General features: G+C 42.5%; 1 protein-coding gene across 1 annotated transcript; it reads left to right on the forward strand.

The window, feature by feature from the left end:
• The first annotated feature begins 302 nt into the window (after positions 1–302).
• QRSL1 (glutaminyl-tRNA amidotransferase subunit QRSL1) lies at positions 303–20,837 on the forward strand. Its single transcript, XM_033143525.1, has 11 exons — positions 303–457; positions 2,152–2,311; positions 3,507–3,605; positions 6,114–6,210; positions 7,659–7,835; positions 9,705–9,880; positions 9,989–10,101; positions 13,088–13,280; positions 16,386–16,503; positions 19,307–19,512; positions 20,605–20,837. Exons 1-11 carry the CDS (start codon positions 434–436, stop codon positions 20,814–20,816), a joined length of 1,575 nt encoding a protein of 524 aa, XP_032999416.1. The 5' UTR covers positions 303–433; the 3' UTR covers positions 20,817–20,837.
• The last annotated feature ends 3,704 nt before the right edge of the window (positions 20,838–24,541 follow it).

A 24,541-nucleotide genomic window follows, 5' to 3' on the forward strand; every position in this document is an offset into this window, starting at 1 on the left:
TAGTGAGACTATCAAACCCTGAGGCTGGCGACCCCTTCCCCCTAGATATAAGCAATCCTTAATGTCCTAACTTCCAGGACTTCTCTCCTTCCCACCCGCCTCTGTCGCCTTTCCTCCAGGTAGACCTGGCCGCGCGAGCAAAACAAGGCTGCCCTGCCTTTCCCCGCGTCTCCTTCAGGCGGGCGCCCCGGTGTTCCCGGTCACCCAATTGACACGGCTTCCCGCGGCCTGACCACCCCCCCAACCAATAGGAACATAACATCATTTCAACCCCGAAGAGTCTGAGCCAATCAGAGGCCCCAATGTTAGAACGCGTTCTTCAAAATGGCAGCGCCCATGAACTCGTTCGCAAACTACCGGTAACAGGGACTACTAATACGGGTGAAGTTTCGCGAGATCGCTAGATTATTTTTATTCCGGATCGGTAGAGAAAATGCTGCGAGCTTCTCTCCGAGAGGTGAGGCGACGCTGGGATTGGCTGCTTCCCCCCGCCCCGCTGCCGTGGACGTAGCAAGCTATTCGCCCCTCTTTCCCAGGCTTCATCTTCCTCCTGGGTTCTCTCTTTAGGCGGGCAGAGTTCCCTCTTAGAGGGTGGGTATTGCTTGCTTTCCGACAGAAATTCAGTTCCTGTTAACAGCTGCAGGAAAGACAGATAGTCAACCCACGAAGCGCTTCCATTTATTGCATTTTTATGCTATGGAAAGCTTCACCTGTCGGATTTCTGCCTGCTGCGTACATGAAACATAAGCAAAACGTGATTAAAAGCAAGGCAATCATGAATGTGATTTTGTTTATATACCAAGGTCAGTTCGCAGGTGGAAATACAAGTGACAGATATTTCCGACCCTGAAACACTTAATAATGCCTGCTAAAGGAGAGCTGTTTTCTCCAGCTTTCCATAAGTGAATCCTATATTCTACCACCTCCAGTCCTACGGCAGCAATGGGGCAGGGGCACTCTAGCAAAATTTCCCTAAGAAATCTCTGCAGAGAGAGCATGAATTTTCTGCCCAACAAAACTCAATCATTTGCATTTCAAGCTTTCAAAAATCTTATTTTGACAATAAAGAACTTTTTTTTACTGGCTGTACAGTCTATCTAGCATCTTTTCCCTTTCTTTAATTTTATTTATAGCTGCTGGTAAACATACATGTTCATAATTGTATTTTAAAAATACAATTATATATTTTTAAAATTCCAAGCATGTCAAAACAATAACAGCACACATTGGTTACCTATTTATGATCAGTGCAATCCGATGCATACTTAGAAGAAATAAGTCTGCACAATGGGGCACTTCTCAGTAAACATGCATAGGATTGCACTGTTCAAGTATACATAATTTCTTTCTGATTTTTTTTAATTAGTGAACTAACCACCAGTGTATTGATAGTGCACCACCCTCAGCAAATATAGAGGTATCTAGTAACAAGATACCCCATATGCTAGCCTGTTTGGCCGCTATGTGGGTTGCCATGCAAGACCTAATCAACTGTAATCATAAAACCAGAATTTGCCAGTCTGTAATTGAATCCCACCGAAAACTACTGGCAATGTGGAAGAACCCTAATTGAGGAAATTATGCATGACACCTCCAGGCTGGTATAGGTGATGAGCCTAAACGTGGGAACTTGCAAAGGAATAGAAAGCATTTGGAATCGCTGCCAGAGGGAGCACAACCAGTGGTAGATCTTTCCATGGGCATAGCTGGGGGTGCTGTGGTAGATGTAGGCCCACTATTGGGCAGGGAGACTAACTCTTTCTTCAGGCATCTGATTTGCCCCTTGCAAGCATTTTTTTTGGCCTGCAAGATCTGGGACCAATTTTGGTGGTGGCAAAAAGAAAATTAAAAATAAAGTAGACTAACTGCTGGGGTGGCTATAATGTAAAATATGAAGTGATTACCTAACAAAGTATCTACAGATAATAGTATTGAGAAATCATTTGTGACCTCATTAGTCACCTGTTTGGTAAACTAACTCCAATATTACTCCACATTTAGTTCACATCTTGAGGCCATTGTATACAATTGCACATTTAATAGTTATATTTCACATAATATTCTCGTGATGTTGCTTGTTCAAAGGCAGACGTAGTTCTTTAAAGCTTACTATTGAAATTCTGCTAAAAATAGAAAATTTTGATGTTTCAGATATCTGTAGCACTAAAGGAAGGCCAAGTGAGTCCAACAGAGCTGTGTCAGAAATGCCTCTCCTTAATAAAAGCTACCAGATTTCTTAATGCTTATATCACTGTAGCAGAAGACACAGCATTAAAACAGGCTGAGGCATCGGAGAAGAGATACAGGCAAGGTAATTTCTGCTGAACAATTGTTCTTCTTTAAAGTATGTTGGCTGTGATCCTAACACTTTCTGCTCAGAATATTTGTTTACTCATATTGTAAAAAAAAAAAAGTACAGCTAACTTCACTGTATTTCTGTGATATTAGATAGGCCTTATTCGCACATTACATTAAACTATAGTTAAAATAAACTATGGTTTAATATGAACAAGCACTCAGGGCCATCCCACCCATGAGGCAAAGTGAGGTTACGACCTTGGGCAGCTGGATCCACAGGGGGAACAGATCCTGATGTAGATCTTTATTTCCCCCTTGTTCCCGATATAGATTTCCACTTACCCCTTCTTCCTAGGTGGAGACAGAGGTGCTCAGGTGCCAGAATGTCTTGGGCCGGTCCTGCTTGCACTGTTTCAGACCAGGTTTGGATCTAGCAGCTCTTGGGCCAGCTCAATCCCACCCGCTACCTGTCCTTGGAATGCCCATTAAAGCACTACTCAGGCCACAGACCTAGTTAGACTTGTAGGCAAAACAATAGTAGGCATTTCATTAAAAGTGCCCCAAGCAGAAAAAATGATGTTGGTAGGTTCTATTAATCTGAAACCTAGTACAGCATTTGGATTTCTGCATCCTCTGTTGTTAAAAAAGAAAAAAGTCTAGCCATTATGGTTTTTAAAAGTAGCTCATAACTTACCTCATTTACAAAATGCCTTTCTCGTTGTGACGGGAGGAAAATGTAGAGCAAATTAGAACTGAGGGAAATTTCTAATGGTAAACCAAAAAGTGAGAATTGGTGCACCCAATCCTACACTCTGTTGACCATAGCAGCAGATCACCTTACTGAAAAGAAGACCTATAATGCATGTTATTTTGCTCTGGTATTGGCACTGATGCATTGGCATGTGAGGACAGCCCCACTGCTGCTTCCGTGCTCACATTCCTAAGTGCTACACCATAGCTGCAGCACTACTGACCTAGCACTATCCACAGTTGTGCTGGGGGAAAGGGGTAGCAAGAACAAAAGGTTTCGGAGATTGCGAGAGACAACTGTGTGGTTTTTTCACACCTTTTCCAAATCTGCTCACACAGCAGGTCTAGAAGTTCAGACAACATGTCAAAAATTATTTAGAACAACCTCAATGTTTAAATAATGCTGTGTGCATGATGCGCTGATTGAAATAATCTTCACACTGTCATCCGTAATATAGGTCAGATACTGGGGGATTTGGATGGAATTCCTTTTGCAGTGAAAGACAACTTCAGCACAACTGGAATCGAAACAACATGTGCATCCAAGATGCTAAAAGGTAAAGTAGCATTTTTAAGATAAGCCAACACCTTTGAGCTCTGCTCCTCAATCTATTAAGGATATAGATAGGAGTACTGTGGTTCTGTCTTAAATGGATTCATTCTTTTGTAGTAGATAACTATGTTGATGAGTAGATACATTGGATCAGAGGTTTTCAACCTTTTTGAGTCCACAGCTCCCTTGACCAGTGACATTCTTTCTGCAGCACCCTTGTGGGGCTCAGAAGCCCAGTTATGTCACTCTTTGCCTGCAGAGCTGGCAGCTTCTCGCCCCTTTTCAAACACCCTCCCTTGTGGTGTGTTCCCCTAGGCCGGGGGTCAGCAACCTGCGGCTCCGGAGCCGCATGCGGCTCTTTTACACGGCTGCCGCGGCTCTGGGGCTCCGGGGCAGATACGCCCGCCCACTTCTCCAGCTGGCCAGCGGAAGCGACTGCCCTCCAGCTGGCCGGCGGCCCGCCCTCCGGAGGCTGAGGGCGCTGCTCAGGGGCGTACCCAGGATCACCTGGCCTTGAACAGCGGGGCAGCGGGGCTCGGAGGCGGAGGGGACGTAGTAGAGGTGGCGCAGCTCAGCTGAGGGCTCTGGCGGGGAGCGCACCTGAGGTGCGCGCACTCCTTCGGGAAGAGATGGAGCTGGGCGAGCGGGAGGGGGAACTTTGAAGACCCCGCCTCCACCTCCGAAGCAGGCGTCCATGGGAGAGGCCGCCCCCCCCAAGCCTGCCTGGCGGGACCAACCCTGCCCAGCTCCGGGAGTCTTCCTAGCGTGGGAGGCGGCCTTGGGGCGGACAGGGGAGCTCCGGGGTCGGCAGCTATGTGGGACCCCGCAGCATCCAGAGGCACCTGGGAGGCGGGACAGGATGGGGGCAGGAAGGGGGCCTTCAGACGCATGCCCGCACGGGCACTGGAGGCCAGGACTCCTCGGCTGGGTCGTAGGACCGTGGGGGCGGGCTGGCCGCGGTTCCTCTTGGAAGGCTGCTGGCTGCTGCATTGAGGCAACGACGAGGTAGGCAGCTGTGGGCTGGGCCAGGGGCGGCGGGTGGCAGGCGAGGGCGAGGGGGGAAGCCCTCTTTTTAAAAATGGTCGAGGAAGCGGCGCCTGTTTCCCTGCCGCTGCCTCCTTCGCTCCTGGTTCCGCTCGCAGCATCAGACCGCGCTCTTGCGGGCGCGCGTCTCTCTCCGCCCCGGAGCAAGGCCGGGACGTTTTGCAGTTTTTCCTCTGTCCTGAGTGTGTGTTAGGGGAGCCTTGACAAAGCACCTGTTGGCGTGGAAGACAGGAGTCCTAACTTGGATCTGTGTTCATGTGCAAAATCTATCGCCATTGTCATTAAGGGGGCAGGGAACTCCCCTAAAAAGGTTTGAACACTGCGAACTACTACAGCCACCTGTATGCAAGTCAGCACAAACATCACAGGCTTCTCTGGTGCAATTCTGTGCTTTATTAAGCAAGAGAGGAGGTTGGAAGAGGTGAACATAGCCTCTGGTCTGAAATATTAAGAGTAAAAGACACTAAGATTATTGTAAAAGCCAGCAGTCTTCAATTAGACATGGGACAAACATTTAACACAAGTGTGCAGTTGAGGACTCATTTTAAAAAAAACACCAACAAATCAAATATTTGTATGCTGTTGCAACCCACCTTGGATCAGGCTGTGACCTGGTAGTGGTCCCCAGGGTGGATAAAAATGAATGATTTTTTTTAATGGATTTTTTTTATTTAAATCAGATTTTTTTTTATTTAAATAGGATTTTTTTATTTAAATCGGATTTTTTTTATTTAAATAGGATTTTTAAAAATAAAATGCAGTGTTATATTTGTTTTAAATGTCGCAATGGTTTTGCGGCTCCCAGGTTTTTTCCCCCCTTCGGAAACGGGTCCAAGTGGCTCTTTTGGTCTTAAAGGTTGCAGACCCCTGCCCTAGGCTCCTCTCCTTTCCCCTGTCCTTGGGAGTCCTCCAGGCAGCAGCTGCCACTGCCCCTGGTCTCTGAGCCACCAGGTATAAACCTCTTCAGATACCAATGTTGAACAGACACCAAAACAAAGACTCTAATCTTCAAGTCCACAGGCACTGACTAGTTCCATTGATTTCATTGATTCACTTGAATATTTTTAGAGCCTTCGTACCTCCCCGTCTTCACTTGTATAGGCTTTGAAAGGGGTACTAGAATCCTGCTGTATTATTCGTTGGGCAGCTGAACTCAGTATTTGTGGAACAAGTAATAGAGGGGAGATGTCAGGGTTGCCAAGACACACTGCAGTTTTGAGAAGAGAATCTTCTCTCAGGCAGCTATGAAAGCAAACTTCTAATCTTATTGAGGTAGTGTCCTGAAACAAGTTCAAATTGCATCCCCATAATACAAAACAATGAAATACCTGTGGTTGTCATATTCTCAGTAGGAATCCATGTAAACAGGGACTAACGGTAATATGCATGGCATACTCATTAAAAAACAACAACACAAAACCTCACTAATATAAAACAATTCAGCCAATCCAGTCTTTTTGTTTTTCAGGTTATATCCCCCCTTACAATGCAACTGTAGTTCAAAAATTGCTGGATCAAGGAGCTGTGCTTCTTGGAAAAACAAACCTAGATGAATTTGCCATGGGGTAAGCCAAGTTAAATATTTTTATGCTGTTGGATGCCTAATGTGTTGCTTCACTTCTGTTTAACTACAGATGCAAGACTGCCTATCTTGATGCTGGGCTGGGAACATCATATGGTGCTAAAGCTCTGGCTGCTCAGTTCTCTTCCTGCTTCAGAGATTTTAGCAGACATTGGCCACATGGTTTCAAGCCTATCTTTGCAACCATACAAATTGGGTCACATGCTGCAGGGATGAAATTTCTTACACACTGCAAATACATAGGAACATGGAAAATTGCCTTATACCAAGTCAGACCATTGGTTCATCTAACTCAATATTTTCACATCAGTCTTCCCTTAACAGGCACCCTCTAGATTTTTGGACTACAGCTCCCATCATTCCTGATCATTGGTCATACTGGCTGAGGCTGATGGGATATAATGTTCCAAAACCTCTGGTGGGTAGCAGACTGGAGAAGGTTAGCCTATTGCAGCTCTCCAACTTTTCAAAGAGTCTATAGGAGAGCTTTGGGTTGCTCACCCTTGACTGTGTGAACCAATCAAATTTAGGAGTGTCAACTGATTTATTTTTTGGTCCTGTTTCAGAGCAAAGGATTTCATATGTACTTGGAAAGAGAGACAAAAAAGTTTTTAATCTGTAGCTGAACTGATAAGCTTCAAGGGGCATTCAACTAAGTTTTACTCAGAGCCATTAAAATAATGGACCTAGCTTGGGGGGGCTATTGGGTTGATTATGGTGTACAGCTGATGAAAACTCCAAAGCTGAAATTGTTAATTTGGGGTTCTCATCAGCTGTACGCCATAATCATCACAATTATAACAAATAAAGGCTTGACATATCTCGCTTTGCATGCCATGAGTCTATCTCATATATTAGTTTCACCTTTTAAGTTGAATTACTGAAAGAAATGAACCTTTCCACGATATTCTAATTTTTTGAGTTTCACCTGTATAAATTCAATGAATAATAATGATGTTCATTAATTTCAGTGAGTCTACTCTGAGTAAAACTTAGTAGGCTACTCATCGCAGTGTCTATTTGTACACAAAAGCCATTATTATTTCCATAGCACATTTCCTGTGAATTAAGCACTTGATGGTCCTTATCTAAATTTTCTGTGTCCTTAACCTTGACTAGTAATTTAGCCTGAGAGGCCAGTGAAGGCATAATACAGGCATAGGCAACCTTGGCCCTCCAGATGTTTTGGGACTACAGCTCCTATCATCCCTGACCATTGGTCCTGTTAGCTAGGGATGATAGGAGTTGTAGTCCCAAAACATCTGGAGGGCCAAGGTTGCCTATGCCTGGCATAATACAATGTGACCTTTACCTAGTTAAGGAAATAGCCTATTGGACTGTCTTGTTTCGTCTCCAAGATCACCCCAATGTCCCTCTTTCTTTTGAATACTACCCAAAATGTATTCTTTCTCCATGATTTTCTCATCTTAGCTCTGGAAGTACAGATGGGGCATTTGGACCGGTTAGAAATCCCTGGAGTTACTCACGACAGTACAGAGAAAAGTGTGTGCAGAAACCCAGTTCTCAAAATGAAGACACCAGCTGGTTGATAACAGGAGGAAGCTCTGGAGGCAGTGCTGCTGCTGTATCATCTTTCACATGCTTCACGTAAGAGGCTTTTTTAGAACGGTTTAATTAAAAGCATCTTAATGCAACTTCATATTATTTGCTTAGTGCCAATGAGGCCCTAAGTGCTGTTCATATTCTAGGGCCTAGGAGCAACATGGTCCCTGATTAGATCACTTACTGTATATTCTATATAGATAAGGCAGGACTTGGTAGAGGAGTACTGAGGACAGTGTAAATCCCCCTTTTATGTCCAAAAGGTTGACTTAAGCCATGTCATTCTAAACAAATTCCCATCCTCTCATTGTGGGCATTTTGTATTGCTTGGAAAGGATTTATTGTGGCAATAAAGAAGGAGAGATGTTGCCAATATCCTCTGAACCTCTTCTCTTTGACAACTGCTGTGGGATCTTTCCAGCAACTCAGGCACACACGCACAAAAAGAGAAGGAATTTCGATTCAATGAAATCTGCAGCATCTCATCCCTTACAATAAAATACCTTTTCATCCCAGGCTTTTGTGTTGACATCACTGTGGGATAATAATTCAGATAGAGGGGGATTTTCAGACTAACATTCTTCAGATCCTCGATTTATTCTACATTGCATAGCTGTGCTGATACCAATACTTTATGTTTTTGTTTCTGTTTTTTAAATACTTTGTGAATAAATCCAGTTTTGAAAAAGTTTTAAAACGCAAGCCAGTTTTGAAGTCCTATTTGTCTTCATGAGAAAAATCTAAGTGCATTTTTAACTCTCCAATTTTTATAGAAGCATAGAAGAGTTTTGAAGGGACCATGAGGTTCATCTAGTCCAACCCCCTGCAATGCAGGAATCTTTCTCCCGACGTGGGGCTCAAACCCACAACCCTGATATTAAGAATCTCATACTCTACTGGCTAAGCTATCCCTCAGGGTGAAAGAATAGTTTTTCAGATTGCTTAATTTTAGCTGAATAGATCCACTGTGTCTTTATTTTAAAATGTAGAGTGTTTATTTGAATAATAATATTTTAATATTTAATTTATGCAACAATACACTTTTTAGTCAGGAAAACACCTTTCTAAGGCTTGTTGCTATATATCCGTGGTTCCCAATTTGAGGCAATTGATTTTTAAGGGGGGCAATTAGAGAATGAGTTATTAACAGTGAATGGCCTTTTAGGCTTCCTCCACATGAATAGGAGAACACGTTTTGAATAAGAATTATATGTCATGGTGGGGATGGCATCAGGATTTTAGAGATACTTATTGTGGGGCATGGCCAAAAAAAGGTTGGGAACCACTGCTATATCTCTATAGCTCACTCTTCTCCCAAGGAAGTCAGCACCATATGGATCCCAAGTGATCTCCCATCACTTCTGAGAACTAAATCCCCTTGAGCCATATAATATACCTTCAGATGACTTTGGTCTGCTCCTGATCTGGAAATGGTTTCTGTACTTAAACTGCACGAGAGAGGAAAGTCTGCTGAAGCTCCATGAAGGAACACAATGCAAAAACTGCACACTTTGAATTTCTTCCTGGCAAGCATATATTCCAGATAAAACAGAACCCTTTCAGACTAGGCACTTCACAGGCTGACAGCATTAATAGTAATCTGTGTGTTGCTCTTACACAAAGCAGTTTACATATTGCAGTTAACTGCATGTGCATTTCTTAATGGAAAAGTGTTAGAAATAATTGGTAGGTCATGATGCCTTGTTTCTGTAAAAAACAAAGACAGCCTGGGGAAGACATGCAATGGCTTTCCGGATTCCCACAGGCATCTGCTTGGCCCCCGTGAGAACAGGATGGTAGATTGGATGGGCCTTTGGTCTGATCCAACCAAGCTCTTATGTTCTTGCAGAGCAAACTGGGATGTGATGTAGAGTTTGCTCCTGACTGCTGTTATTATTATTTTTTCAACCATAGGGCCCTGGGATCTGATACAGGAGGATCCACCAGAAACCCAGCCTCTCACTGTGGAGTGGTTGGCTTGAAGCCAACGTATGGCCTGGTTTCCCGTCACGGTCTTATTCCGCTGGTGAACTCTATGGATGTGCCAGGCATCTTCGCCAGATGTGTGGACGATGCAGCCACCGTGTTGGGTATAATGTTTACACCTGTCTCCCATGGGAATTCTCTCAAAGCTAGTTTGGTTCAAGGATTCTCTTTTCTTTCCTGTATAGCTCATGAGTCTTTCTGCTTTGTTTCAGGGGCACTGAGTGGCCATGATCCAAAAGATTCAACCACAGTGCAGGACCCCGTCCACCCATTTCAGCTGCCCAATTTGACAGATGTGAAGGATCTTTGCATAGGCATACCAAAGGTAACTGGTATGTAAATAGTCACTTGGAGGGGGGAAATAAACACCTAAATTAAATGTTAGTGGATTCCTATTGCCTATGACTGACATAGGTCATTAAAACATTTCTCTTTAACCAGGCCTTTGGCTGATGAACATTCTTTTTCGCTTAAATGTGTTTGTGGGAGGGGGGTTGGTTACTGGTTTGTTTTGTCTTGTTTTTGCATAATTTTTTTATTGGAACTTTTCAACATACAATAAAAAACAGACTACAGTGCTACCTTGGGTTACAAAAGCTTCGGGTTACAAACTCCGCTAACCTGGTAGTAGTTGCTCCGGGTTGTGAACTTTGCCCCAGGATGAGAACGGAAATCATGGCGGCAGCAGGAGGCGCAATTAGTGAAAGCGCTCATCAGGTTAAGAACAGTTTTGGGTTAAGAACAGACCTCTGGAATGAATTAAATTCATAATCTGAGGTACCACTGTAATCTAATTAAAAATAAAAAATGAAACCAAAAAGAGAAAAAGGGAAGCATAATGTTTTCATTATGTATTTAGTGTTCTCATTTTCTATTTTTATGTTGTGAACCGCCCAGCGATTTTCAGATGAAGGGCAGTATAAAAATTTAAATAATAATAATAGTCAACCTGCAGAACACAATCAGTGTTGAAGAACAATGGTACTGTATGTCTTATTCGGCATTCATTAATCAGAATGAATATATGCTTTAGGAAATGCTCTGTTTGGGCTTCCTCGGAACTGTGAGGAACAAGAAGTACTCACTGAATGCCTGTCGCACATAAACTTTGAAAGAATCATTATATTTAATTATCCAACCAAAGTCTTCAAGGTGCTCTTCTAAGTTGACATGTGCACTTGCATTTTGGGGTGCTTGAGGAATTTGGAATATGTGAATTCCAAAAGTGGACTCCCCTGAGCTGCCCCTCCAGGACTAGTGTAAAGACTAGTGGAACATTCACTTCAAAATTGACACACAATTCCATGAGGTGTTGGAAAAATAGGCACAGATCACCAGGAACAGCTAGAAAGCATGGCTCCTGCCACACTTGTTGTAAATGGATATGCAAGTGCCCCTGAAAGCAATGATAGGAGTTGATATGCCACACCCTTCAGAAAGATTATATATATTTTTAAAAAGGCAGCTGCTCTTAGCGGGGCAGGGAGGGAATGACACCCCACTGCAGCTCATCACTCCCAAAGAAATTACCGTATGTATCCACTTTTAAAATAATATTAATTTGGCTTTTCGTCTTCTGAAGTTATTTACACATGTTCCTCATTTTGGGTTATACACACGATTCCCCACCCTTCCTTTTGTGGATGTACTTCGATTTTTTTTCCCAGTGAGATGGACAATGATATTGAAAACCCATTGGTTTTTTTAGGGAACTAAATTCATAACATCCAGACCAAAACTCATAGTTGACCATTCTGACTTACTGCAAAAGACTGCACTAAAAATAAGAGAGAAAGAACTATGCACACTGTGAAAGAAAGAAGTGTTGAATTACAATGTGATCTTTGCCATATCTGCTCATAAACAGGTTCTGCTAAATTCAAAGAGGCTTCCTCTCAGGTAACGGGGGTTAAGACTGCAGCCTTAATGGTATAGCCCAGTGTTTTTCAACCTTTTTTGGGCAAAGGCACACTTGTTTCATGCAAAAAATCACGAGGCACACCACCATTAGAAAATGTTAAAAAATTTAACTCTGTGCCTATATTGACTATATATAAAGTAATTCTCTTGAATAGGAATCAAATAAACACAATTTTTCCCACGGCACACCAGGCAACATCTCGCGGCACACTAGTGTGCCACGGAACAGTGGTTGAAAAACACTGGTATAGCCTGCTTGTTAACTCATTGCCTGGAAATAGTGAAAACTTACAGCTCCTTCTGTTGAAAAAGAGCTTAGCTAAATCAAGGGGGAAAGGTGAAATGACAAAGATTACTCACTATATACCAGCTGTTATTAGTATTATAGATGGTTATGTTTTTCACAGTTATTTAAAATGGTTACAACACTATAAGAATTTTGTTCTGATTTGCAGGAACATTTTCACAATAGTTGCAGTTACAGGTGGGTAGCCGTGTTGGTCTGCCATAGTCAAAACAAAATCGAAAATTCTTTCTAGTAGCACCTTAGAGACCAACTGAGTTTGTTCCTGGTATGAGCTTTTGTGTGCATGCACACTTCTTCAGATACATTGAAACAGAAGTCACCAGATCCTTAAATATAGTGAGGGAGTGGGGAGGGGTATTGCTTAGAAGGGTGGTGGGAATGGGTGATCAGCTGATAGGTGTGGAAAACCTGTTGACGACTCTTAACGGCTGTAATTCAGTGTATCTGAAGAAGTGTGCATGCACACGAAAGCTCATACCAGGAACAAACTCAGTTGGTCTCTAAGGTGCTACTAGAAAGAATTTTCGATTTTATTTTCACAATAGCCATTAATGGAAACTGCTGGAACCAGGTCATCACTGAATGCAGAACTGGGCCTTATTTGCAACCATTGCCCACCATTCAGTTTAATATGTCGTGTTGTTTTGAAATCTACCTATATTATTTATATTAGCCTAAAGTCCTCCATCTGCATTGGGGCTTGTGGAAAATCCTGGCAGGTCTTGGCTCTCCTTTTGCCAATGAGCTCCCTGTCAGTCGTTCTATCCTAGCTCATCAGTTTGGTTCCCTGGGCTTTATGACTCAGCTCATTCCAGTCATTCCCAATTACCTTAGAAAGACAGGCTGGCCTCTGAAGCAAGCTGCAGTTTGGCACTAAATCTATAACTAAAACCAAGCACATGCCATCCTAGCTGCCTGCCAAAGGAAGTATTCAATAATATTTTTTTTGAAACGGACAAATTTTCACTTTGGAGTTTAACATGCTACAAAGCACTTGATAATTCTGGCTCAGCTAAGAACTGAGAAGATGCACATAAAGTTGTTGGTGCAGAGGGTTATGCTTTTCACCCTCCCCCTTCTCTAGGAATACAACGCACCAGGATTGTCTAGTCAAACTCTGGCCGTGTGGTCTAAGGCAGCTGACCTCTTTGAGAAAGCTGGCGCCAAAGTGATTGACGTCAGACTCCCGCACACCTGTTACTCCATTGTCTGCTACCATGTGCTTTGTGCAGCAGAAGTAGCATCGAACATGGCCCGATTTGATGGCCTGGAGTACGGTAAGGCTTCTTTCCAACAAGTGTCATGTAAATTAGATAAATCCATTGCCCTCTAGCGCTTATGCCAAAAAAGGCCTTACTAACAAGGACAACTAGGGTATATTATAAATTATTCCTGTTCTTTAATGGGCAGCCTATGAGCTGTGCAAGACCTGCTGTCAGATCTGTTTCTAGTCCGCTTCTTCCAGTCATTATTGCTCCCGCACCTTTCTCTGTCGCGTACTGTGGCTGCAAGCCTCCACAGCGCTGACCTGCATCTTTCTGTATGATCTACATCATTTGTAGAATCGTAATACAGTGCACAGAACTGGAACACTAGCAGCTACTACAAACATCCAGTGTGCAAATCAGGTGGGAGTCCTTAATGTGGTGAAGAGGTGTTTTGTCTGTGTGTGTGTGTGTGTGTGTGTGTGAGAGAGAGAGAGAGAGAGAGAGAGAGAGAGAGAGAGAGAGAGATGAGGGGGTGGGACTATTCCTCCCCACAATACGATTGAGCAGTGTCGGTCCACTTTATACATTTGCCACAACCCACTAATGACTACACATTTCTTTAACTAGAAATAAGTTCAATCCGAATGCATTTTGAATGGGAGTGTGTTTCTGTGGTTAAAGTCACACCTTTCAAAAGAGGAGTGGTCTTTTCTGCAAAAACATTACCTAGGACAATCATGCATGCTTTCCTCTGCTTTCCCCAACCCCTTCCTCTCTTCTCTTTGTCCATTCTGCTCAAACAGAGTAGTGGAATTTCCAACTTTGAAGGTAGGTGTTGGCTGACTCATGGCTAGGACTCACACACCCAGCAAGGTCAGGCAGCTGCCTATAGCGCATGTTCCACCCAACCAAGCATCAACCATAGTATACCTCCTCCTGAAGTTTGAGATACCAACAAAAAATAATAATAAAAAAATGGACTGATTACTGTGGATGTGTGTGAATGGTGTGCTACTTCTGGGAGAAAGGCAAGCACTGCAGCAGAAGGACTGACACACAAACCCAGCAGCAGATTGTGGGCTTGCTGATTATTTGGTTTGCGGAGTGGCAAAGTATATGAAAATCACTAGTCTCTAGATTTGGCAGGCAAACAATGTCTCCACAGAACAAGGTTAGGGAAGGAAGCAACAGATCAGTTCTCAGGGGCAACCTTTTTTTGGACCGAATGCCCTGTTCCAGCGTAAACACAGGGATAATTTATTTGTAACTGGGAAGCAGTTCAAAGAGTGATGACATGAAAGGAAGTTGGTTGAGCCCTGCTAACCTGCCCCCGACAAGTTTCAGCCATAGTAAGCTGCAAGGCAGACTCTCCTGCATTAAAAACCAGAGCCAACTTAAAACAAAAATTATCTTTAAGGCATTTGTCTGCTTACGTACACCTGCTTGTGAGTCTCAGTTCACAGCATGTCCCTAGTTGATTAAATGCAGATCCATTAATTATGTCAGAAATGTGCAGCCTGCCACAATATAGCATATCTGATGTGCTTTTTAATTACAGACAGATTATGTCTCTGCCAAAGCCTTTTTAGCACTGAGGAAAGTCTCTTATTAGTTGCAGTGAGGTCTGCTGGTGGCCAAACTTTCTGTATTATTTCTTTGAGCATGTTTTTATTATGACAGAAGTGTTGTCTCAGCTGTGTCCTTGGACGAGTGTGCTCTGCAGGACAAAGTACATGTATTGTTCAGCTCAATTGTTCTTCTGCACTCAAGGTCAACTGATGAGGGAATACAATGTTATTGAAATACCTCTGCACTTCCTGGTCAAAGACAATGGCTCCTGTTCGGTATCACCCTCCCTGTACTTTCCAGTGTACTTTTTAAGTGCCAAGTCAGTTGAAATATTGTACTTCAACACATTGACTCTCAAATGCCTGTTCCCAGCATTTTTATCAGGAAAAGAATAACAAAGCTGAACAAGTCCTGGCCCTTTTTCAAAACGTTTGTGTCAAAATATATTGTGAAACATATAAGCCTGCTGAAATCTGCAGCCACTTCATTGTGTCCTTTCCAAATCTTAGATAATATATTCTAAATCAATATGAATTATTGGATATTATCAGAGGAACCCCCTGGCAGGGCATAAGTACCCTTGACGTACTCTGTATTATTCTTGCTAGATTGAAAATGTCTCTGCTTTAGGGCTGAGTTGAAACAGAACTTCACAGTCCCATTCACCAACCTGAAAAGAGGTTTCCACTTTCAGGAGTTTTGAAGGAGGTTCCAAAGAGGAAGTAAACTGCTCACTCAGATTAACAATAGTAGGAGCTCTAAGCTGCAGGAAAAGAAGCACCTGTATGGTCCAGGTCGGAAAAGGAGAACCTTCAAAGTTGTAGAACTCCAGTTCCTATCAGCCCCAGCCAGCATGACTGCTGAGCAGGGATGATGGGAATTGTAGTCCAGCAACATCTGGCAATCCTCACGGTCCACATTCCTGGCTTAGGCTTTGGGCAAGCCGTGGCTGCAATAGCAGCTCCACGCCCTTTGCTTTCCTGCCATGTGCTCAAGCACAGCCCCATTGCACACACCCTTCCAGAATGGGGACAATTTTATAAAGGAAAGTTTATAAAATAAATCTCCGAATCAGCTTTATTGGCCCTCTTTGACAGTGCAAAATCTAACTGGCTGTTTTGTGGCATAATGCTGTCGTGTTCGCAACACGATCCCTGATACCTGTATTCAGGGAACATGTGAGGAAGAAAAGGAGTGGGGAGGAGTGAACAAAAACCTGGCACTAAAGCAGCTGCTCCGAGGGGCAGCGGGCAGCAAGAAAATGGGTACAAACAATGTAAAATTTTGGAAGTTTTTTTGGGGTGAGCGAGCATTTAAGGCCTCCCAGTTATCCCTCTTCATGCTAAAAATGTTCAACCAAGACCATTCAACTTGTCCCAAGTCAAATAGCTACTTGTGGTGGGCTGCTGCTGCTGCAGAAACCCACGTGATTCGTTTAGCTTCCTGTCCCATGAATAAACAGCATCTGACATTTAGCTGTATGCAACAGCAGCAAATAAACCTCGGATATATTTGTACAGCACAGTAATTTCTATTGTTTATTCATGAGGTGACTTTGAATGGTTTAAGATGCATTTCCAAATCACTGGTGACTTTTAATTTTAGGGCACCGCAGCAGCGCTGACAAGTCCACCGAAGCCTTGTATGCAGCCACGCGCCGGGAAGGCTTTAATGATGTCGTAAGGGGAAGAATTCTATCAGGAAACTACTTCTTGCTAAAACAGTAAGTTCAGCACATTTGAAAGCTCAAATTTACAAAGCTAGCATTTTATTTGTTGTTCAGTTAAGGGTGAAATTACTCATGCTGGACAGATTTTTCCATGCAGTTAAGACAATATTATTATTGCTGATACTGTTATAGCTGTAATATACAGCAAAACACTATTTCCTAAAATTATGCGCAATCTACTAGGCGACTCTCTCATTTTCTATTCTCTCCTATGTACCCTCTTGACCAGGAGCTTATTTTAAATAATCAGAAGTGAAAACATCAACTTTTTGTGCAAGTGTTAACTATAAAGCTTTTTTCCCCTTGGTCTCGTGTTTTGTTTTGTTTGGAATTAGAGAAACCTGTGTTCAAATGTCAGCTAAGGTGGGAACTATCATACGTGACTCATCCTCTTGCAGGCCCATTTGAATGACTTCATGGAAGCAACCCAGACAGTTGAGTTAAATTCCCAAGAAAGCTATTTTGTTCTTACAATATATAAAACAGTAACCTGGCCAACTGGGGTAAAAGAGCTGACCAAAGAAGCAGATGTGAACAGTGGGCGACCAGAAGCCCAGAGAAGGAAACAGATTCAAGTCTAATACCTTCAGATGGGTAAATGTTCTAGATGTTTCTTAAGATCATGGGGCATTTGCAAAGCAGGCCTTATAAGCACAATTTGTGCTACCCTCTGCTGGTGTGATGCACTGGATAGATTGGCGAGACCTGGTCAGATTCCTGTTCAGCCATGATGGTCCCTGGATGGCTTTGGGCTAGTGGCTGCTTGTCAGCTTAGCTTACTTCATGGGACATTTACAAGGATAAAATGAGATAACCCTATGCACATTGCACCGAGATGTTTGGAGGAGATTGGTGATGACAATAAATGTGCAAGCTCTGAGCAACCAGGTGGAATTAAAGGCAGCTGTGAGTTAGGTGGAAGTAAGGACCAAAGAGAAATCCCAATTTGAGTTGAGATGCCCAATGTGTGCTTAGATGGAAGGAAGAAACTCAAAGCAATAGCTAAAGCTTCTCCCATTCAGACTGGGGCCCATGATAGCTCAACATACCATACCAATCTTTTTTTGAAAACCTTCAAGAAAAAAAGAAATTACAACTTTTCTGCATAGCCTGTTGCCAAACTGCTCTGCAGTAAAAAGGGGGCATTTTGCCAAATATTTTAACCCTAGTTCAACTCTTCCATCCTTTTGTGTCTTTCTCTTAGAGTGTACCACATGCTATTACTGTATAATATCACAACACTTCGGCAACTGTTACTGCCATACACCTTGGAGTTAATGATAGGCACTTAAAGGTAAAGGGACCCCTGACCATTAGGTCCAGTCGTGTCCGACTCTGGGGTTGCGGCGCTCATCTCGCATTACTGGCCGAGGGAGCCAGCGTACAGCTTCCAGGTCATGTGGCCAGCATGACAAAGCCGCTTGTGGTGAACCAGAGCAGCACACGGAAACGCCATTTACCTTCCTGTTGGAGCGGTACCTATTTATCTACTTGCACTTTGACGTGCTTTCGAACTGCTAGGTGGGCAGGAGCTGGGACTGAGCAATGGGAGCTCACCCCGTCATGGGGATTTGAACCGCCGACCTTCTGATCAGCAAGCCCTAGGCTCTGTGGTTTAACCCACAGTGCCACCCGCATCCCAATGATAGGCACTTAAGATTATGCAATTTAGGATTGTGTGAGCTGCTGATCTAAATGAATGATGCTGTGTTCCTAACTATGCAGGCATACTTAGAAGCAAGTCCTGATGGACTGAGACTTAACATGTCTCATACGTCTTAAGACTGTAACATGCTGGCCACATGACCCGGAAAGCTGTCTGTGTACAAAGGCTGGCTCCCTCGGCCTGAAAGCAAGATGAGCACTGCAACCCCATAGTCACCTTTGACTGGACTTAACTGTCCTTTACCTCTTACCTTTTATATGCCAGTAAAATCTGTTGCACTCTCTTGCTTAATAAACTGGTCATCATTTCTACCCTAGTCTCGTTGAAATGCAATAGGGCAGAAAAGCATCCTACAAGGCCTACTGTAAGACCAGAATCAGCAAAATGAATGGCTCTCTCTAGCTATGTAAAGATTGGTATGTTGAGGCAGATGGCTTTAATCCAACCTTCTGATAATCCAGAAGGTGAGGGAGAAAAAAGCCACAAGCAATAGCTGCACAGCAAATCTGAAAAGACAGCTAATAAACACCCAATACTTGAATTTGAGGTCTAGTATTGCACTACCCCATGTTCACTAAACTTACTATGCATCTGCTCTTGTTTGGTTAAATTATCATTTTCTCATTTGGCAAGATTTTAAATATTAGCAGTACAGTCGTACCTCGGAAGTCAAATGGAATCCGTTCCAGAAATCCGTTTGACTTCCAAAATATTCAGAAACCAAGGCACGGCTTTCAGTTGGACGCAGGAAGTTCCTGCAGCCAATCGGAAGCTGCAGAAACTGCGCTGGACGTTCGGGTTCCAAAGAACGTTCGCAAATCGGAACACTCACTTCCGGGTTTGCGGCGTTTGGGAGCTGAAACGTTTGACTTGCAAGTTGTTTGTTAACCAAGGTACGACTATACTCTTCATTTCTAAGAGTAGCTAAGCATTGAAGTCAGATAGTCTTCTTATGTAAACAACTGAGGCCAGTGTCACAATGCTTTGACTTAATTGGTTTTCTTTAGCTGTAGACCCAGGGGGGAAATAACATCTTGTTTGCAATTTTTGCACACAAATCCAAATGCTGCAATTGGCTAAAAGACTCAATGCCCTGTTGCTAGTTCTCACAAAATTTGTTTTCCCCTCTAGGAACTATGAGAATTACTTCATCAAAGCCCAGAAAGTGAGAAGACTCATTGCCACTGATTTTGCAAAAGTCTTCCATTCTGGTGTCGATATTTTGCTCACTCCAACAACTATGAGCCACACTGTACCATATGTGGAATTCATCAAAGAGGACAACAGAACCCGCAGCACCCAGGATGATATTTTTACTCAGGCTGCCAACATGGCTGGTGAGAAAATCTGAATGGTTCAAATACTTCATCTAATCTTAGTTGTTGCTTCTTGAATTTGCCATTCCCAGACAGACATCTTCTTTGTGCAGCATTCCTAAGGCTTCCCAGCAGTATGGAAAAATGATTGGGGGAAACCCCTGTACTGATCACCACTATTATAGGAAAGGTTTCTCCCCCCACATCATTTTTAAATAAAAAAAATAGTATTATGTTATAGCATAATAATGTGCTTTCATGGCATTTCACTATTTTGTTTTTTAAAAAGTAGCAGCTTTCAATTACTGCAGAAACTTTTCTTGCTATTTAAAATAATATATAGGGTAATAAAAGCACCTGTTACAAAGGTTATGGTAAATGTGTGCTGAGCTATGGTGGAGTGAGCTGCCCTGGTATGTCACTGCATATAGCAAAACCACTCTCTTAAAAGAAGAATAGCTACATAGGTGAAGATTGTGCTGCTCCTAAAAAAAAGTCAGACTGTATTGTTTGGGGAAAGGCAGAAGGACTACAGAGAAAAGACAATGACTGAATGACAGCATTGTGTGGATGCCCCAATAAAAACAACAACAACAAACAAAGGGGAGGCAATTCTACTCATTGGGGGTTTTTAAGCAGAGGTTGGATGGGTATATGCCATGAGTGTTGAGATTCCTGCATTGCAGGGGGGTCAGACTAGATGAGCCTTGGGGTCCCTTCCAACAATTCTATGATTCTACCACACTCCTAAAGTGCAGGCAAAAAAGGTTCATTATCTTGCTGCCTGGATAACGGCTCAAGAAGCCCAATCCATGTGGCTGAGGCTATATTGGATACTTTTGGAAGTAGTCTGGAAGAAAGGGCCTATTGGAAATGGAAGATGTGTGTGCCTTGTCCTTAGTTACAGCATGGGACAGTGAAAATGTGCTTTCTCCTGTTATACCTGTGCATTCTCCCCACTGAAGGTGGATGAGAAAGAAATATGTTTAGCATGTTGCAGCTAGGAGAAGCAATAATGCCAAATTAATGCCTTGTGTATTGGTTTCTGTTTTACCATTGAATAATGTGTGATTCTATCAAACAATGTAAATAATGATCTATTTTGTCTTTCAGGGCTACCAGCTGTAAATGTTCCTTCTGCACTTTCAGAGTCAGGCTTACCAATTGGGCTGCAGTTTATTGGCCGCGCATTCCACGAGGAACAGCTTCTCACAGTTGCCAAATGGTTTGAAAAGCAAGTGCAGTTCCCTGTCTTAGAGCTACAAGGGATGATGAATAATCTTGACACTGTCTCTCACCAGGAGAAGTCAGCATTTTTTTCATGATGGGTTCAACTATGCAGTGGGGGGGAAAGACTATGAAGAAGCTTTTAATATAGACCTGGTTTATAATCAGCTTCCAATTGCCATTTGATTTAGTCCAAGCTCAGTTCAGGCCAAATATAATGTGATAAAATTACTAACATGCTAGCATGTTGAAAAATTTGTTTCTTCTTCTAGGAATCTTGATCACACTCAAGGAAAAACAAGTTATTACAGTGTGATAAAATGGTGTTTGCTTCCCATCTGAAAATTAATCGCCCTGAATAGTACTGTCACAGTGTAAGAACTATGTATACGAAGCCCAGCCATTAATAAGGAAAACTTTAGGTCTTCATAATTTCATCTTACTGAAGAGGAGTTAACACCAATTACGAAGTTTAGCAAATAAAGATGGAACAAAGCAATCTCTCTGTGCCGCAGGTCTGAAACAAGATGAATTTTAACAGGGAAAAATGTAAAGTACTACACTTGGGCAAAAAAAATGAAAGGCACAGATACAGGATGGGTGACACCTAGCTTGAGAGCAGTACATGTGAAAAGGATCTAGGAGTCTTAGTAGACCATAAACTTGACATGAGTCAACAGTGTGATGCAGCTGCTAAAAAGCCAATGCAATTCTGGGCTGCATCAATAGGAGTATAGCATCTAGATCAAGGGAAGAAATAGTACCACTGTATTCCGCTCTGGTCAGACCTCACCTGGAATACTGTGTCCAGTTCTGGGCACCCACAGTTCAAGAAGGATACTGTCAAGCTGGAACGTGTCCAGAGGAGGGCAACCAAAATGGTCAAAGGCCTGGAAACAATGCCTTATGAGGAATGGCTTAGGGAGCTGGGTATGTTTAGCCTGGAGAAGAGAAGGTTAAGGGGTGATATGATAGCCATGTTCAAATATATAAAAGGATGTCATATAGAGGAGGGAGAAAGGTTGTTTTCTGCTGCTCCAGAAGCGGACACGGAGCAATGGATTCAAACTACAAGAAAGAAGATTCCACCTAAACATTAGGAAGAACATCCTGACAGTAAGAGCTGTTTGACAGTGGAATTTGCTGCCAAGGAGTGTGGTGGAGTCTCCTTCTTTGGAGGTCTTTAAGCGGAGGCTTGACAGCCATCTGTCAGGAATGCTTGGGTGGTGTTTCCTGCTTGGCAGGGGGTTGGACTGGATGGCCCTTGTGGTCTCTTCCAACTCTATAATTCTATGAAACACTGCAGATGCACACCCCATTGATTTCTGTTAAATTTATTTCAAAGTATAAATGCTTAAGACCAGGCTGTAATTTTCTTACGAAGTATCTGTAGCTATCCAATCTGATAAAGGAATCCCAATACCTGATAAGGAATCCTGTTAGTTGTTTACGGAATCAGTTTTGTCTCTTCCATCTGACTTAAGTTTTATGGCAGGGGTGGAATTGCAGCAGAGACAGTTGCCCCTTTCTTTGAGACTGTTGTAAACCAGCAAAACTCCTGGAAGGAAAGAGAACCACATGCTCCCTATTCAATTTTGTGCAAGAACTTTCTAACCAGCTAGCACAGCATCACTGCATGCAAAGTTTGTGTCTTCCAGATTGGCATGAAAGTCAAAGAGTGGGCTCCCAATTTTGGGGGGGAAATTGGTTGATGGGAAAGATTAATGCAGAAAGTATGGAGGCTGCTGCAGCTGCTGTATGTAGTAACTGCAGGTGAACCTACTCAAGACACAGAGTTTATTGGGTTGGTTCATGAATAAAGGATTATGATGAACCCATTATCATATCTACCTATTGAGCTAGCAGTCTTCATAAAGACAGCATCCCATTTTGTACTAGTTGTCAGTTCAACTCTGGGAACAGATAAGCTCAGAGGGCCTTTTCAGATATTTCATTTTGTAATGAAAAACGAATTGTCAAGAACAGGACAGGAGTCATTTATTAATTGTCTTACATGTAAATTAGGGCGTTCACCCACAAAATATACACAAGTGGTTGGCTGGCAACTGGATTACCGATAAGAAAAGGATATGATTTAAACATGCATGCTTTGTAAGACAGCACTGTATTACATTTTGTTCACAGTGGTTGTTTCCTAAGCACAACGTATGATGTGAAGCAGCCTCCTAAATGCTATTTATGCTTGTATTATTCCAAAAAGAGATTTGGTTGAATATGAGCCCAGAATTCTTCATGCACCATGAAATTCCCTAGAATGGTGCTCTTGAGAAGATGGGCTAATCTGGTCATAGCATAATACACTCGGCAGGTAAGGAAGCTGCTCCCAGAACTATACCTTCCAACCGACCTCCTTTACATTAATGTAGCCATTCATCCCTTCTGCACCTGATCAATATTAACACAAACCTTGTTAACACCCACACAAAGGCATTCTGAACAGTTTTTGAAACCTGGGAACTATGGTTTCCAAAGCCAAGTTCAGAAAGTCTCCCAGTTTGTGTTAAGTGGGGTTGCAGTCATTCAACTGTAATTCCATACTATCATGGAGAAAATAGGAGGAATTGCTCTACAACAAGGGAGGTTAATTTGGGAGAGGAAGTAGTATGGGCCACTTCCTTAACTCCAGGTAAATGTCAACATTGTGTTACACCTTTACTAGCCTCTCTGCCTAAAGTATTTTACAAGGTTAAGGACACAGAAGAATTAGATAAGGACCATCAAGTGCCTAATGCACTGAAGAGTCTACTCTGAGTAGGACTTAGTGAACACCACCCTGTATTTTGTAAAAGTTCACTGACCATGGGTCAGCTGTAGTTAATCATACGATCACAGAAATTATTCCATCCATGCAATATTCAGGATGGCTTGCAAGAATGTAAATGCCATCCAATAAAAATGTATTCAGATGCAAAGAATACAACAATAAAAGTGCACAAAATATAAATAAAATGTGCAACATTAATATCTGTCAGAAAGTCTGGACTTTAGGAATAAAATATCCTAAAATATAAAAAAAATTCAAGGAGCTGCATCCAAGTATAACATTTTGCAATTCTATGGAGGTTCCTGGAAATTTTAAATAGTACTATGAAGTTCCAAAGTCTTTGGAGCATGGGTTTTTAAATTTTATTTTAAGGCAAGCCTTTCAAGCAGACATTTTGAGGTAAGCAATTGTTCGGTTTGCATTCTGTGAAGAAGGATGAATATTTTCGTTTAGCCAAGTGAGAATATCAAAACAGGAAAGCTGCATTTGATCTAGTACTTTTCTATTTTGTCACTATAAAAATGGAGTGTTTTCCTTCCTTCTCCCACTCCTCCCCCCTTTTCATTTTATTTCCTGCCCTAAATGAGCAAACTTGTTTTTCAAAGGCAAGATTCACCAATAGGCCATGAATACTTTAGATGCCTTTCAGAAACAGGAAGAAAAATGGCTCTGGCTGCTGTAAACAGATATGCTGCTGTCAGGGAATGGAGATTTAGATGTCTGTAACCATAGCAATCTACAAGCTTATCTCACAGAGGTGTGCAGAATTCCCTTTTTTCTGCCACTCTCCCATAGTTCATTAAACAGTCACCTGTGGGTTTCACTGAGCAAACTTATTAAGCAAATGTCACATTTCCATGCAGCCCAGCACTTTTCAGAGTAAATGTGCTAATGAAATACTATACATATTTCAATTTCGTTTTACAAAAGCATGGGGGAGATTGCCCTTCAAACACTATTTCTCATCATGAAACAGGCCAATATTTTTACCATTTCTGGATAAATTAACATTACAATAATGTAGTGGGGCTCTTTTGC

Source organism: Lacerta agilis, chromosome 3 (genome assembly GCF_009819535.1).
Source record: "Lacerta agilis isolate rLacAgi1 chromosome 3, rLacAgi1.pri, whole genome shotgun sequence".
Classification (NCBI taxonomy): Eukaryota; Metazoa; Chordata; class Lepidosauria; order Squamata; family Lacertidae; genus Lacerta; species Lacerta agilis.